The following is a 17317-nucleotide window of genomic DNA, read 5'->3' as shown; positions in this document are numbered from 1 at the left end:
TTTTAAAATTTTAGAAGTGCCTAGAAAGAGTCCCTTTGATTGTACAGTACCTCAGCAATGCTGTTATGGAAACATTCTATAATAGCATTTCCCTTTAGTCCAGCCACATACTGAAGAGGCAGAGGGACTGAAAGGTAAACTGGAATTTGGTTATCTTCTGTAATTTTCTGCATCAAGAATTCAGATGGATATACAGATGACAGGGTCAAATGAGGCTTGCAAAAGCTAGGAGACATAAGAGATTAAAAATCGTCATGCAAACTGATAAGTAGAAACAGTCCCGCTCCCACTTTCCAAGCAATGTTAAATGTTTTCCATTTCATTCAGTAGTTGTGAATAAACTATTATGATTTTCATAGCAGTGGGCCTTCATTTAGTTACCATATCTCCTCGAAGATAAGATCACCCTGAATATAAGGAAAATTTATAAATGCATTATAATTTTCCAGGGATAGACTCTAATGATTGGAAGCTGGCCGTGAATTTGGCCACCTCCCACTTCTACAGCAGGGAAAATAAATCCATTATCCTCCCCCAATGCCCCTGCCCCCCTTTTTATCATCCAACCCTGTTCTCCCTGAGCACGTGGAAGTGAGGGCAAATTTGAAAACAGTGACCTTGAAATAAACATGCCTGCAGTAATTTGCATATAGTACCCATAAACTTAACTTCATCCAGAATTGATACACATTACATTTTTGAAACCACTGCTAATTTTAGCATAGGTACTCCATAAACACTCTTTTATGCAGCACTTCTGTACCTGCTTATGTATGCTACAAACTATGTATGGCATTAGTCCAAAGCCAAAAGGCTCATGATTATCACATATTTCAGTGGGCTGGGCCCCAGCAGAGAAAACAATGTTTCCTTGTGCCTTGAACTTTTATGTAAAGAAGGTGTGGGACAAATACAGTATTTGGACAGGGTTATGGAGGGCACAAGCTGTGCTGAAAGCAAATGAGTGGCCTGCAGGTAGGGTGCAGCACCTCCCAGCTGTGATCCAACTGGGATTCCCCTGGGGTTTTATAATATACCATGGGCAACCAAAGCAATGTAGCAAATATGGCAAGTAGGTGCATCTGTTGGCACACTGTTTCCTCATAGTGTGAAAGGAAGGGACACAGAGCTGCAGAGTGCCAGGAGTCCCTAAAATGCAGTAGCTGTGGGGGGTGGGACACCTATTCTGTAGGTGTTCCAAAGCCTACATAAGTAAAGTCAAACCCCCTGAGGCACAGCATGAATCAGAAAGGGACAGGCGGGGAAAGAGAAGGGTGAGAGTGAAACAGAAATGTTGGATGAGAGACCCTGCAAGAGGGAGGAAAGGATAAAGAGGGGTGTAATATCTAAAACTGGGGGGGCTCAGAAAGGAACAGGAAAAGGAGGGGGAAGCAAGAGAGACCAAGACATGGAAGAGGGTGGGAAAGAGAAGAAATCAAACAAGAAGAAATGGAGGTGGAACAAATAAAAGAGCCCATAAGTCAGAGGAAAAGGAAGACAACACAGGGAAAGAACATAAGGAAAAGGAAACCTGAAAATGGGGGAATGAACCTGACTCAGAGGCAGAGAGCAGCTTCCTGCCATCAAATCTTCTAGGCTCCAGAAGATTTCTAGCCTGGACAGTCTGATGGAGGTGGGAAAATGGAAGGCTTTCATGGGTGACTGGTGCCGCCTTGGTCAGGGGCGGCAAGGGCCCCCCCCGGACCAGTCTCGCCAACCGGGGGTCCCCCCCACAGCCAATCCCACTGTGGACAACTGCTGCAGCCACTTCTGGGAGCGGCTGTGGCCACTTCTGGGAATGGCTGCAGCGATTGGTGCTCCCGCCTGTCCCCCCCATCGCTTAAGCGGCACAGACAGTCAGGGGGTGCATGTGCACCCCTATGCATCACCACTGGCTTTCTGAATGCAAAGGCAGTCAGGCAGCTTGCATGAGGTGGGTCGGGGGGGGTGGGGAGGGCAGTGAATGAGTTCACCAAGGGGAGCAGCAGTGCCCGGGAACCTTAAAGGGACTGGAGCACTCTTTAAAACAAACACAATGGCAACACTGATGATGAGATAGCATCTATTAGTGTAAGGTTACCAAATTTCCATTTAAAAAAAAAGGACACCGGGGGGGCAGACACCTCATTCCCAATCCACAGCCCCCTGGTCCTGGCAGTGCCCCTCACTCCTGACCCACAGTGCCTCGTCCCCATGGGTTATGCTGGTGCCCCTCACTCCCAAACCACACCACCCCAACCCTGATGCTGACCCTCATTCTCAACCCGCAAACCCCTGGCCCTGCCAGTGCTCCTCACTCCTGACCTGCAGGCCCCTGGCTCCCCCCCAGCCCTGCTGGAGGGAGCCTCCAGCTGTCCGTATCCCAACCGGGCCATAGTTCAGATACTTCGATTTGTTCAGGTGGTGGCAGAGTGAATCCGGCCCCGGCCCGGGTGGAGGGAGAAAGAGGGGAGGCCTGTGGCACCCCCTGCCCTGGGCTGGGGTTCACATGCTGTGCCAGGTGGCCTGGCCAAGCCTGTCCCTCTCTTTTGGGCAGCATCTCCTGGCTGCTCTGCCCCTTCAAGCACGGGCACCAGCCTGGACACAGATCTCCCCATTGCTGCTTAAGGGCATCCCCACCCCATTCCCATACTGGATAGGCAGGCATCTACCCCTGGCCCTCCTGCCCTGCCACAGCCCCGGTGTCCAGACAACTTCCCGCAGAGTCACCAGGCACTGCCAGCCCCCACCCAACCTTTCTGCACACAACCCCTGGACAGTCCCCAAGCCCTGGCCCTCTAATTCTTGTCCCCTCATATACTTACCTGCATCCAGCTGCCAAAGCTGCTCCCACCACCCTGCCTGCGTGCCTTCTGGCCATGTGCATCTACATGTGCACTCACATAGTGTCCCTGCCTCCAATCACCCTCCCACAGCTCCCGTCAGCAGAACAGAGCAGAACACAATCCTGGACATTATTTCAGATTTTAAGAAATTCTCCGGACAGAGATCAAAGCATACAAAAAGAGGACATGCCTTGGAAAACCCAGATGTATAGTAACCCTAATTAATGTCAGGCGTATACTAACAAGGAAAAGATGGAAAAAGATAAAACCAATGTTAAACTAAATAAAGGGAAACAATCTGCCTAACAAGAACGTTGGATATCAGGGGAGAGGATTTAGAAACGCTTTAAGAGGTGGAGATGGGGACCATCCTGGTGCATCACGGGACCAATGACAACAAAGCAGCTGGAATGGCAGTGTTATTCAAGAATCCAGAGGTGACAGCACAGCAGGTGAAAGATATCTGAAGCAGACTGCAGCAAATGATAATATCAGTCAGGGGAGCAGAATTAAAAGTTTTTAATGTATTTGTACCACCAGATGGGAGGAGGGAGGCTCTGCTTAGAAAGGCAGCGGTTTAGGTGGTCAGAGGGAGACCGTGGATAATAGCAAATGACTTCAACTGCATAACGGAAATGGTTGGGAGAACAAGGGAAGGAGGAGAAGGAATTTTAGACAGTTCACCCAGATTAACAAATACAGAGTCATTAAGAGAAGTGTGGACAGGGGAGAAGGTTTTCACTAGAAACGACCATAGTGGAAAGAAACAATCAAGAACTGACTTTTTGTTTGTATCAATATGCATACCATGGATTCTGAAGGTGGAACTGACTTTTGGCAAGAGCCATATAAGGAGAAGCGGCGCATGGAAGTTAAATGTGTGACAGCTTCAAGATGAGGGGTGGAGAATGCTGAAGAAATATTTTAAGAGTACCAGATAATGGTGGATAATGGTGAAGAAAATGGGAGAATTCTTCAGGAAAGCCGATGAACTGTGAGGAAAAGAATATAAGGAGTGAGAGCTACAAAGAAAAATGCAGGAGCTGCTAAAAGAATCCACAGAAGAAAGACCGGTATGAAGAACTAGAAGAAACAAAGGCAAGAAATAAAAAGCTGATTTAAAAGAAAGATGAGAGAACAGGTTTTTAGCACAACTTAGCTAATTAGCACACTGGGTGGGGGAAAACAAAGAGTGGTCCCAATATTTCTGGGCTAGAATTAAGATAGTGAAAGGAGAGATAAAAGCAGTGCGGGTAGAAGGCTGGTTCTTTGGTAGAAAAGCAGGAGGAGCTATTGGAGTCAACAAGATTTTCTGAAGAGCTATTTCAGAAGGAAATAAACAAGAAGAATATGCAGATTTTACTGGAAGAGAGTTAGAAGAAAGTAGAGGAGGAGGAAACAAAGAAAATGGAAGAAAAGATAAGCTTAAAAGTGGAGGAGTGCTTAAAAACCCTTTAAAGGAGGGAAATCGCCAGGAGCACAAGACTGCCTGTGGAATTTTACAAGAAATTTTAGACATGGGCAAGAAGGAATATAGCAAAAATACGAAAGGCAGGGAAAGACTTTATAAGAGATTTTATGATCTTACTTTTCAAAAAATGGGAGAAGGAGCTCCTGAAAAACTGCAGACTGATACACTCCTTAACATGAACTATAATGGCCAAGATGCTGGCTTTGAGGATGAGGAAAAACCTCCAGAAGATTATACATGAAGGCCAAGTATGCACACTACCAAGTAAAAGGATCTCTAAAGTGATCAAAAAATACACTGTCCCACATCCAAGAGAGGAAAACAAAGCCAAACCTAGATTTAGAAAAGGTATGTGACAGAGTGGATCATGAATACATATTTAAAGTGCTAGGAAAAAGGGGGTTCCCAGAGAAATCTGTATGTTGGATAAGGTAATTGTATACAGAAGTGGAGAGTCAAGTCCAAGTTAATAGGCATTTAAGGACTTATAAAATCCATATGGAACTATTTGTGTGTAGCATGCAACCGTTAGCACAAAGAATAAGAAAAGACAAGATCATAAGCAGAGTAAAGATACCAGGAGGAGGAGAGGTAAAACATGCATTATACATAGGTGATATAAATGTAGTAGTTAGAGACTTCCAGTGGAAGGGGGACTACAGCATACAGAGTATGGAGAAGCAACAAAGGCTAAACTAAATGGATCAAGAAGCACCATAATGGGAGCGGGAAACTGGAGGGACTTGGGGTTCTATATGAATAAAGAGTTCTGCTAGGATTTTCTGTGGGAAGCTGAAGTATGTTGTTTAAGGATTTGATATATGTAGTTGTATATTTTTGGATGCTAGTTGTTTTTGCAATACAAAGGTTTGGTAAAACAAGGATGCTCAATACATGAAGCTTTGTAATTGTAGGGTGATAAATGTGGTGTTTTTAATAAAATCTGTAAATGATAATAAGAATAAAAAAGTTCCAATCAGCATGTTTGCCCCACGTGGGCCATGTGTTTTATAGTCATAATCAGTGTTGGCTACATTTAAAACAGTTTCATAGCTGGTTTCCATGTCAGACAACGTATTTTAATGAAATTTTCTTGTCTCTGAATATAAGATGAGTGGCTTTTCCCCCTGCCATAGTGGTGGTGGTGGTGGTGGTAGTAGTAGGGAACTCATCTTGTATCCAAGTAAATACATAATTTCACCAACATCTCTGTTTCTGTCATTTGTTACTCATACTACGCTGCAGGCAAAATGCCAAGCTCTATTGCATGAGGGCATCTGTTAGGCCATAAGCATAACGCTGAAAAATGCAGGTACAATGCCAGATGATGGGTCACACAACACTATCCAGGATAAAAGAAAATACTGTTCTCCACAAATACCAGAGACCTGATTTCTCAATTGCACCAAAATTCATGTTTAAAGTAAACAGAAGTTTTCAGAAACCTTAGGCTATTTAGGCCACATTATATTTAGCACTGTAGCATCTGTATTTTAAAGGAGTCATTACCTTGCTCTCTGGCTATAGTTGTCTGAATCTAAGAGATGATTCCTTACAGATTCCAACATGTTTGAAGCTTTGAAAATAATTATTGTCTTAATTTCCTGCAGAAGTGTTCTTAAGAGACTGTAGGTTCTTAGAAAATGGAACTTCTCATGAGGTAGAACAAAAACTGCTGTAACAAATCTGTATCCAATAAGTAACTCCAACACATGTCCATCTGAAAATGAACCTTTCTGCTGGATGGAATGACCGGTAGGATGCAACACAACTGAAGCTAGTGGAATCCTGCTCAGTTTGAATACATTTTTTGCATCTTCAGAGTTTATGGATTTACCAGGAAGTCCATGGAAGTCAACCTTTACTATGTGCAAGTGCTGTGGTGTTAGAAATATCCAGCAAGGATGGAACACATAGCGACTCTGTTCAGCACTTTTACACAACGTGGAGTAAAATGCAGAACACAAAGCGTATTTAGACCACGCTTTGTTATCACCTACCAAGTCTGGTTGACGCAAGGTTTTTAGAACGTCAGTTTTATTACTGTAAACAAGATATGCTGGAAAGCAGCCTTTTATTTCAATGTCATCTGATGAAATGTGATAAAACCCCATGAGTTGGTGGACAAATTCTTGCAGGCTTGTTTTGTCACAATATAGTGAGGAACTTGATAACATTGACAAGCACTGTTGAGAGCAACATGTATGTAAGCAGGAATAAAAATCTTGAAGATTTTGGGAGTCTGAAATGATAAACAGGCAGTTGTCACTGTTTTTCAGTTTCAGTGTTAAACATATTTCAGGCATGAGAAAGCCAAATTCTGAGAGATCAGTATATGGGAAACATAGTGCTAGCTTCAAAGCAGAAGGGATATGCTGACAATGTCCTTTCAAACCATGATGAGGAATCTCAAACACAGCTATTACACTATCAGTCAAAACCAAACAAGAGGCAAACTGCCTGAGTCCTTTATGAACCTGAATACAAAAATTCCAGAGAATTTTTACTACATCAGTGCTCTCTGCTGCTGTGCTATCAAAAGCTAAAGAATCTGAAGTAGTGCTAAATTCAAAAGTTTGGTCTCTTCCATGAAGTCCCATTTCAAAATAGCCATCTTCAGTGTCTGTTGTTCTGGAATTACTCACAAGATTCCCTTCGCTTTCTGTTTTTGCAGAGGAAGGGGGTGATTTCTGAAGTGCTTGTCTTATCAAGACAGAGAGGTGCTGGATAAAATCCTGGTTGTTGGTGGTATATGACATGCAAGTAAAAGGCAGGATGATGGTATTATGTGGGTCAGGCACCACGTAACATTCCTCCTCTAAATGGTCCAAACTACAGAGACAGAACAAATTACATTAAGAATAAGGTTGAAAGCAGTCATGTTAAGACTCATTCAATTTTTTTTTTTTAATCAAGACTGAGAATCTAATCTAGTACATCAGTTGGAGAAAGAGAAAATAAAGCAGTCTGCTTACAGTGTCCGCTAATTTGGACAGCACCTTTGAACTCCATAGCCATCAGTTCTTACAGCAAAACTTAACATTTCTTACAGAAAACCCTTCACCCTCTATTTCTGAACCCTAATAATTCCATCACTGAAGGTTTAACTCAGGGGGACAGTCTATTTTGCCCCCAATGCTACCCCCTGCATGGGGCCAGTCCACAGGCCAGATCTGGTAAATTTACCTCCCCTTCTCCCCCTCCCTAGCTCCCAGCATACCTGATCCAGTGACTGCTCCAGCCAGTCCCAGAGCAGTCAGAATGGGCACTATGTGCAGTGCAGATTGACCGGAGTGACAGCTATGGTGCACATGGTGGACACCCTGGCTTGACTGCACTGCATACAGCGCCTGCTCTGGGAGGTGGGCTGCCCACAGCACCTACTCCAGCAAGTCCCAAGACCTGCACTGTATGCAGCAATTACAGTCCAGGACTGGCTGGAGCAAGCGCCACATGTGGTACAGGCCAGAGCTGCTGGAATGCTGCCAGATGCAGCACAGGCCAGAACTGCTGGGATGGTGCCAAATGCAGCACTGGCTAGACTGCACCACACAGTGCCCATTCTGACCATATTGGATCTGCGCCACATGTAGCATTGGTTCAGACTGGCTAGAGAGGTAGGCTGGATCAAGTATGCTGGGAGAAGGAAAGGGGTAGGGGAGAGGTTCCACTGGCTGGATCTGACCTGCAGACTGGCTCAACATCACATCTGGCCCAGGAGGCTGGATGAGTTTGACACCCCTAGTTTAATTAGTGTTAAAGCAAAATAAAAGCCTATATACCTCTGTCCACTCTGTATAGTTGCTGCTACAATTACAAATACATCTTACAGTTCAAAGAGTGAAAGCATTTATCGTGAAGTTTTCAGTCTGAGAAAAAGAAATGCAATGTTCCTTTTAATATAAATAATATAAACATGTAGAATTTAAAACATGCAAAGTGTTATAGACAGATTTATATTAGAAATTAGATGTCTCACCACATGTGATGATTTTTCCCATATTCTTTGGATGAGTCCAGGAGAGAAGTAGGTGCCTAAGGAGAGGAATAAGAATGTCAGGGAGATATTATTACTCATAGTTAAAGGACAGAGGTGTCACGCTTCACTGAATATAAATGACTGAATCAGTGCTTAATTCTTGAAGTGTTTACAGTCTGGTCATGAAAATAAGTGGTTGAACCCCAAAAGGTCTGGTTGTTGTGATGGGTATTACTTATTTTCATTTAAAGGACCTTATCTGAGGAAATTAAAATATTTTATCAACATTACTTCAGCCAAAACACCCTATCTAGTAGACAAGGACAGAACTAGGGGTGCACCGATAGAGAGTTTGGGGGGGTCGATACAGATAACCGATATTTAAGGAGGCAAATCAGCCAATACTGAACCAATATCTGATACAGCTGCAATCAGGTGGTAAGTTCGTTGTGGTGGAAGAAGAGAGGGGAGGGAAGAGGCATTGGGGGTGGGGACAGATCAACACCCCCCACAATGAAGGAGGGGGCAGATGCAGGGGCGTGGGACTGAGGTGCAGTTCGTGGGGTGGGGGCAGCTTCCCCCCCTGCTTGCACTCCGGGAGGGTGGGGGCAGAGGAACCTGTGCCCCATGATCTGTGTGGCATGAGGCAGGTTGCAGCTGTGGGGTGAAGTCAGAACTGGTGCTGCGCAGGGCTTTTCTTGCCGGGGGCTGGGCTCAGAGCGGGCTCTGGCGGCGCTGGGAGGAGGCTGCAGCCACCCCAAATTTTGCTGCAGCTCCACTCCTAGCCCCACAGCACTGCCTAGTGCAGCCGTGACTGAACACCTCACCTCCACCCACGCGCTGGGACAAGCCAGGGCTGTGCCAGGTGGTGGGTGCCAATGCGGGGCTGGGAGCAGAGCTGCAGCTAAATTTTGGGTGGCTGCAGCCTCCTCTCAATGCCCCACTGGGCTGATATCCAACATAGACAATTTTCTTTATATAGGTACTGATCCGATATCAGATTTATGTATTGGTGCACCTCTAGAAATCCTTCCCTCATCCCCAGCAACTATATAATTATGTATGTATACGTGTGTGAAAACTAGTTTGAGATCTTGTAATGAAGCATATTAAATGGTGAAAAGCTTTTCTGCAGACAGCACACAGCTAACTGAGATATAGAACTAAAGTAGCTTCCTGAAAACCACCCTGACCAAACTCTGCCACTGGAACCAGACAAATGGGACAGAAGCTCCAACTCTCCAACCTCAGCAACCAGGTTGACATTAGACAGTGATGGGATACTAAGATTGGGTCAATCGTAATATCCACATGCAGCACAGGTCTCAGACTGGCTGTAGCAGTCCCTGGATCAGGCATGCTGGGAGCTGGGGAGAGGGAGGAGGGGAGGCCCATGTGACAGATCCAACCTATGGACTGGTCCCATGCAAGGGGCAGTACTGGGAACCAAATGGTGGGGCTCTGTGAGTTGTATGTTTGAGTTAAACCTTCAATGATGGAATTATTAGGGTTCAAGAATAGAGGATGGAGGGTTTTCCTGTAAGAAATGTAAGGTTTTATGTAAGGCTATGACTGAAGTGTAAGGTTTAGCCTTAGACTGAAACATTTAATTCAAATACTGTAATGAAAGCTCAAGACATACTGATTCTCTGTAACTCCATATGTGGACTGTCTCAGACACATTAAATGTACCAGCCCCTCTAAAGCTACGTGGGGGAAGAGAAGATTGACAGTAAGAGCTTTTGTGACTGACAGCTGTCAGTTGCTATAAATTAGGTCCTTTGCTCAGTCTGCTAGTCGCCAAAGTTCTGAGTTTGCCATTAGCTCTTGGATATTTTTCTCAAAAAGTTGAGAATTCTGACTTTGCATCCAATTTATTAAAAACGTTCAAAATAAAAACTGACTATTGTAATTGCAACCTCTTAATTTACAAGCATTTATAAGTTATCTTTTCTGTAAGAAATCATTTTACATTAGAAAGCCTTTACTATGAATTACTACAAGAAGATTCTGAAAAAGAACAATAACTTAAAGGCAATATTTTTTTTACAAAACATACATACCCGATTTCTAAATCTAGAGTCTGGTATTTCAAAGCATCTCTGGGGAACTGTATGTTCTGGTGGAGTCAAACTACTGGACTGCAAGAAGCTGCTGGCTAGGGCTGTTTCTCTGAAAGTTATTTCTAGAACAAATGCAAATAACTCTTAAAAATTTTGAAGCAAAACCAAAGCATAGCATCTAACTTGTCATACAAATGTAATTGAAGTATTTCAACAAGACTTTACTTCAAATAATGAATACAGGAGCGCGGCTCCATCTAACAGGCTGTGCAGACAACAGGAAATATAGTTGCTGATGCATCTATAATTAGACTTAATTCATCATGTACCTGTTAAGCATTGTACCAAGAACAGGAATAAAATCCCATTGCTAATGTTTGAATTTACCCAAAATATTTGGCATGATAATTCTGCAGATGATTAGAGAATATTTTAAAATAAGTACTGGTTGGCAAAGAGATTTGGAAATACAAGTGTTCCCACAGCTGTTCTTCAAGAATTGGTAACTTCAAATGCAACAATACTTGGTAAAAAAAATGGCTGATATCATAGAATCATAGAGAAGCAGGGCTGGAAGGGACCTTGAGAGGTCTAGTCTGACACCTACCCGAGGCAGGATCATCCCTATTCATACCATCCTATACAAATCCATAATCTAACTTCTTCGTTGAAGTACAATCAACTGTGAACAACACAAGACCTAACACCCTAACCTGCCAAAGGTAAAGCAGAGGGAACACGGCAGCCAACAACCTACTTATCTAAAAGGTTGTTAATACACACCCAAACTGAGGGCCTCAGCCCTACTACGCAGGAAGGCAAGAACCCCTACAGTCCATACCAATCTGACCATGGGGTAAAATTCCTTCCTGACCCCAAATATGGTCATCAGTCTGATCCTGAACAGAGAGGCAAGGCCCTCTAGCCAGAAACCTCTGGCTTTAAGTCTCAGCAGGAACTATATTGTGTGCTTAGCATACAGCTGTGGTGAACTGCTGGTGGAAGTTTGCTAATTTAGATATAGTTTAGCTGTCTAAGACAAACTTTCTGCTTTAGCTGATGCTGAGAAGTCCCCCACATACACACATATACACTTCATATATATTACGGCAGCCTAGAAAAGCAGATTCAAAAGGCCCAGCCCAGCAGCATGATACATACATGATTACCTTGGCTGGAGTTGACAGGATGAGGCAGAGAAGGAGAGGAAGGATGAACAGTAAAAGAAGTACAGTTTGATTTGGAGCTGGCAGCAATGTGCCTGTGGTCCTCACTGATCTAATAAAGAAAGTATGTAGTGGTTAAGAAAAAGAGGAACTACAACTACTGAAAACAAACATACAGATCCTGAATAAAAAGAAAACGACATAAAAAGCATACAATGTTTTACTGTGAAAAAATTGATTTAGTTCACATCCTTAGAATCTATACTCTAATTAAAAGAGGATAGGGAAAACCTATAAAGGATGCATTTTGCAAAATTAATTAAAATGCCTTTTTAATTATACTAATCAGGTATTGTATCCAAATTAGGAAATTGCAGTACAGTACCAGTCCTGCTGATTTTTTAAATGCCAAATCAGGACAGTTCAATTATAAACTGGTCCCAAAGAACATACTTGTAACTGCAAACCTGAAATACCAGTGAGTAGCAGTCAGACTTGTAACATTCGCTTTTGTCATTCTTTTATTTTTCCCCACCTGTGCCAACAGGAAAAGATTCTGGGTAAATTAATACTATATAGCCAACATTTCAAATGAAAGCATCACTGGGCTAGTCCACAGCTGCAGTACTCCATCAAAATTGGTCACTCTATATATTCTACTTATTCTTTTTGCTCCATGTTCCTTAGGCCACCACAGAAAGTAAGGCCAAGTTACTGCACTTTAAATGAAGAGTGGAAAAAACTGCAATGCTACATTTAAGATGCACCATCCAGAAAAGAAGCAAGCAAAGAAAGAATTATAAGTAAGCCAAATAGGTTCAAGAGTAGTAAGACATGGACTGCACAAGCCTCTCAAGAACTATATTATCCATTACAAGTATCATGAAAGTAAAGTTACTTGCCCCTCCTCTTCCCTCTTAAAAACTCACCTTTTTGTCAGAATTGTTCAGTTTGTATTTGGCCTCCTTTGCTTTTTGTATAGCTTTCAGCACCTCTACAGTATCAAGTTCTTTTTCTGTGGTAACAACATTATCCAAACAGACCTGAAGAAAATTCACAGAAAAAGTCAGGCCTCAATAATACCAAAAGTGATGCACTCTTCATGGAAATGGTTATCTATACTAACACAAACATTTTATATAATCCAGCACCTCATAGAAAAGGGTTGGAAGGGATCTGCAGAGGTCATCTAGTCCAACCTGGCCCTCAGAGGCAGGATCATCCCTATTCAAACCTATATAAATTCACTGTCCAATGAAGCCATTAAATGTTCTTTCCATCACTGTAGTGGTAAAGAGAAAGTCTCCAATACACACTAAATGTTTAAGGGATTTTTGTAAAGCGAACAAAGCCTGCATTAGAAAAACTACCTGTTTCCTCCACAGATATTAGGAAAAAGGGAAAAAAGAAAACAGTTCAAATAAAAGCTCAACATGGCTTACCTCTGAGGCTCTGTCCCCAAACTGAGCTAGCACTTTGGTCCTGTAATCAGGAATGATGCTCAAAGGATTGTTGGATAATACCACCTTCTCTAAGCATGGAAGGCTTCCTATATTTCTTATTTCATCAATCTGAAAATGTATGCATATACATACAAGTGTCAAATCAGAATTATTTGAAAGCAATTGTATACATTGTATATAGACTAAAGTATTTCTTGTAAAAACTGCATTAATGATAAAAATAGAAAAGCCTGTTATGTGCATTGTCATTTATTTCATATTCCATTGAAGACAACAGCTCATAATTAAAAGCTCTTAAAATGAACCTATTTGCAACAATGAAGTTAAGCAGGTACCTGTTCTATTTTGTTGTTACTAAGATCCAAGTTGACGAGAGAGTATAGTTTGTTAAGGCCACATAGCCTTTCCAGGAGGTTTCCTGCTAAATTCAAAGTTTTGATGTTTCCAAGTTTTATATGAACACCTTCTAATGATATAAGCTTGTTGTAGGACAGGTCCAGATGAACAAGGTTGTAGAGATGCTACAAAGGAAAACAATAGCAACATGATATGCCAGTTTAGTAAGATTAAAATACACCTTGCATAAAACTTGGCCAAGAGCCTTAGCACAGTGTTTTATACTGCACTGTAGCCAGTACCCTTGTCAAGAAATTATTTATCCTTATAGGTCTAAGTGGAAAAAAAGAAATCATTCTGGTTCAGTTTCAAAGACCCATAACCTTATAGCTTCTAGCTGGCAGCAAAAGGCACAGCAGTGAAGTACTATAAAACCCATATTTAAAAAGTGATCAAAAACAACTTTGAAGTACTTCATGTTATGCTGGTACCCTCCAGCAGAGCACAATAGGAAGGTGATTATTCCATCAGCATTTCACTTTCCCCCCTCTAAAGTCCGGAGATAGCTCCCTCTGTGACATGCACCTAATTCTATTGTTTTGGGATCAGACTCTGCCCTGCAGCCTTCACTTAGTGAGATGACTTCACCATTTTAGAGCTAGGCATGCCATGACCATCATCTTCTGGACAGCCACCATTGGTTTCTCAAGTGCTGCCCAGGCCTTGCAGAGGGTATGCAAGATGCAGGCTGAAGCTAACTGTGTCAGCTACTGTTGGCTAGCAGCCAGGTGCACTGCCCCAGAATGCCTTTCTTTTGTGCTCTGAAGTACCTCAAAGCAGATTTCTGTTTCAACACCTGCCTAGATAGTAGCTGAACAGCTCCTTCCTGACAGTTTCCAATGCAGGGCTTGGTTCATAAATCATGGCAGGAGCAGGTAGGCTGGATCTCCAAGCAGCAGTTTTGGAGACAGCCACCCCTTCCAGTTCTGTACTGGCAGCGCTACGAGCAAACACTTCCAGCATCGTGAGGGAAACTTGGAGATCCCAGTCCTTGCCAAACCATCTTGTAAACATGTGGGTGAGCTGTCCATTGTGGTCTATGATGCCACGCAGTCCCACAGAGAAGCAGCCACAGCAGTTGATGTCTTCTGAGCCATAGTGCATCAGGTGCAAGGTAAGAACATGCATGCCCAACAGCCCCGATGAGCTCAGAATTGTCATTTTGGCAAAATCCTGCTTTGACCTCCTGGGGGGCTGGTGTAGCAGAGATACCAGCACCTTCTGGATGATGTGTGGTATACCTCCCAGATAGCTGATCTGGCTATGGATTCACCCATGCCTAACAGGTTTGCAACATACAAGATGCTTTTAGAGCTTGACAATTTTCAAATAGCAATTGCCACACACTTTGATGGTCATGGACCCTTTCATGTTAGTGGACTGCCCCTGGAGTGACATAGCCAGTTCAGCAGAGATCTCCGGAAAGGTGATCAAGGTCATTGTGGGAGCTTGTCTCCCACTGTCCTGAAGAACACAGGATGGGAAACAAATGGAGAAGCAGCACTGGACACCAGGGATAAAGATGGCCTGGGAAGAGCCAATAGAGTCTCCAACCTTTTGGACAGAGCCCAGCAGCATCAAAGGAGCAGCAGCCAAACCCAACGCCGCTCAAGCCACACTTTAAGAGCATGTGCTAGGTGCATGTGAGTGGGCATCTGGTCACTTCTGGTATAACTAGAAGCCCCACACCGGCCCCAATAGAAACCCAGCACACCAGGGAAAGCTGACAGCCAGCTGAGAGCCAGCATGCCGGAGAAAGCCAGCACTCTGGGAGGAGCCAGCATCTAGCCGAGAGCCAGCATTCTGGGAAAGCTGGCACCCTGCTGAAGACAGCTGGCTCGGAGGCGAAGACTGGCCGTGTTTAAAGAGCCAGCCACAGAGGGAGAGCCGAAGGAAACTTTCAGAAGTCTGGACATTCAAAGGAGTCTCTAGCAATGGGGGCACAGGAGTGAGAACCCCAGACAGAAACAAGCAGATGGCAGAGGTACAAGAATGGTGAAAGAGTCTCAAGATCCTGAGTGAGGGCGCCCAAAAGGCGAAAACAGAAGGGAGATGCATGGGTGTGGACACAGAAAGAGTCACCGATCATCAGCAAAGCCCCAAATGACTGGGAGAGACTTTCACACCTGTAAGTGTTCCATGCTACTCGGATGTAGTATACAGTCATCCTAAAATGCTGCAGCCACTTGTTATTCCAAGACCTCAGGTCTATACATTCCCACCAGCTGGCACTTGCAGTCTGGCAGCTGGCAATGAACAGTCTGCAGATGGCTCCATAAAAAGCCATCTTCTATAGCCTTACTTCTTCCTTCTCTAGCATCTAGCTCTCAAAAGTACAAAGTACATATGGTAAAATGTCTTTTAGTGCCAAGTTCGGGACCAGCAATTATTTTGGCTGGAGGGGTGAGCTGCCAAGGGCCGCATGGGTAGCCCCATCCCTTGACAATTGCCTTGCCCCCTGGTCATTATATTGGGACTGGAAGTACTACCTCCTAGCTTCTGACCCCCTAACTGGAAGTCCTTCCCCTTGCCCCCGAGAAATACTCCTTTTGGAAAGGGGGGTTGCTATCTTAGAACCAGAAAAAAAACCCAAATCATATACTAAAAGTCAAACACCTACTAAAACATATTGTAATTTTATTACAAAACATAGTTGTCATGATTTGTGTCTGTGTGCTGCATATAGAAAGGACTGCATAACAACTCAAAAATAAAGTCTTGCTCTTAGATTGTGTGTGGGAGGGGTGTGGGGGTGAGTGTATGGTGGGGTGTAAGGGGGAGTGACTCTGTGCAGGTGATATAGGGTATGTTGGAGTGTGTCTATGTTGGTGGGGGTTGTGGGGGCAGGGTGCGGGGTGTGATGACCCCCCCACACACACCAGGAAGTCCCCACTGCTGGCAGCAGCAGCAGGCAGTGGGGCTCAGGGAGCTCATGCCAGGTGCATGGTGAGGTGAGGCTCCAGACAGCGCTGCGCGTGGGGGGAGAAGCGCAGCCTGCCTGGCCATGTCTATCATGGGGACTCTACTCCATCCACTCCTGGTCCATTAACCTATGTGGCATGGGGTGGGGAAGGCAGCCGGCTCCAGTTTGTGGCTTCCCCCACTGCGAGTGCAGGAGCTTCAGGCATGCTCCTATAGAGGAGGAAGCTGGGAACCACAGAGGCTAGGCTGGCTTCTGCCATGTTCTGTGGTCCCAGTATTGCAGCCAGGAATCAAGCAGCATGGCATGGAGCCAGTCAGTGCAGCTGGACACCTCCCAGCTGCTTGTTGTTCCTGGCTGCAATGCTGGAACTACAGAACTTGGCAGGAGACAGTCAGCCTCTGCAGTTCCCAGCTGGCTCCTGCTGCCACCAGCTCTGATCCCTGGGGACCCGCACTCCCATCATGTGCCACTTCCTCCCCTCCATCCCCACACTTGCTGCCACTCCTTTTTCCCTGAAGCTTTCCTTCCTTCCCTACCCACTGGCACTGCTGCCCCCGGCCTGCCGCTCCCCACCCACAGCTCCAGCACCACGTGGTTCCAGCTGCAGGGCCAGGACTGTGTGGCACAGCAGGAACCAGCCCAGCTGGCACCACACAGTTACCATCTGAGAACCGCAGAGTGCTGGCTGAGCATGGCTGGCTTCTGCCATGCTGGCAATCCTCCCCCGCCTCCATCCATTTGCACCCGTTTCCCTCTCGGGTGAAGGGAGGTGGGGAACAGCCCCAGGGTCACAGGCCAAAAGCCTTTGCTAAGGCAGAAGCTGAGGTGGGGGTGGGGTGGGGTGGGCTGGGGCGGGCATGGCTGGGCTGAGGATGGGGTGGGGCCAGTGGGCCTTGCTACTGCTGCCACTGGGTCCTGCTGCTGCTGGCTCCTGTCATCTTTGAAGGCAGTCAGGGCAAGATTAACATTATTTTTAAAAAATGTTTATGGGCCCTGTGGGCCTGATAGCCATATTTTACCTGCCCCTGGCC

General features: G+C 44.7%; 1 protein-coding gene across 2 annotated transcripts in view; it reads right to left on the bottom strand.

The window, feature by feature from the left end:
* NISCH (nischarin) overlaps window positions 1-17317 on the bottom strand; it is a 66932-nt gene that overhangs the window by 12712 nt on the left and 36903 nt on the right. The window contains exons 10-17 of one of the 2 annotated variants that reach the window (XM_090021418.1): window positions 13303-13488; window positions 12947-13075; window positions 12434-12547; window positions 11508-11616; window positions 10339-10460; window positions 8276-8331; window positions 5806-7128; window positions 51-225 (exon numbers count right to left, since the gene is read on the bottom strand). In XM_090021418.1, coding sequence (XP_089877544.1) covers window positions 51-225; window positions 5806-7128; window positions 8276-8331; window positions 10339-10460; window positions 11508-11616; window positions 12434-12547; window positions 12947-13075; window positions 13303-13488 — 2214 coding nt within the window. Of the gene's footprint in view, window positions 1-50; window positions 226-5805; window positions 7129-8078; window positions 8166-8275; window positions 8332-10338; window positions 10461-11507; window positions 11617-12433; window positions 12548-12946; window positions 13076-13302; window positions 13489-17317 lie in introns of those variants that run through there. The other variant, XR_016438435.1, reaches the window with a different exon arrangement.

Source organism: Crocodylus siamensis, chromosome 11 (genome assembly GCF_052110815.1).
Source record: "Crocodylus siamensis isolate JL-2025a chromosome 11, ASM5211081v1, whole genome shotgun sequence".
Taxonomy (NCBI): domain Eukaryota; kingdom Metazoa; phylum Chordata; order Crocodylia; family Crocodylidae; genus Crocodylus; species Crocodylus siamensis.
The sequence above is the reverse complement of the archived record's forward strand: the minus strand, read 5'-3'. Positions and strand labels throughout refer to the sequence as shown.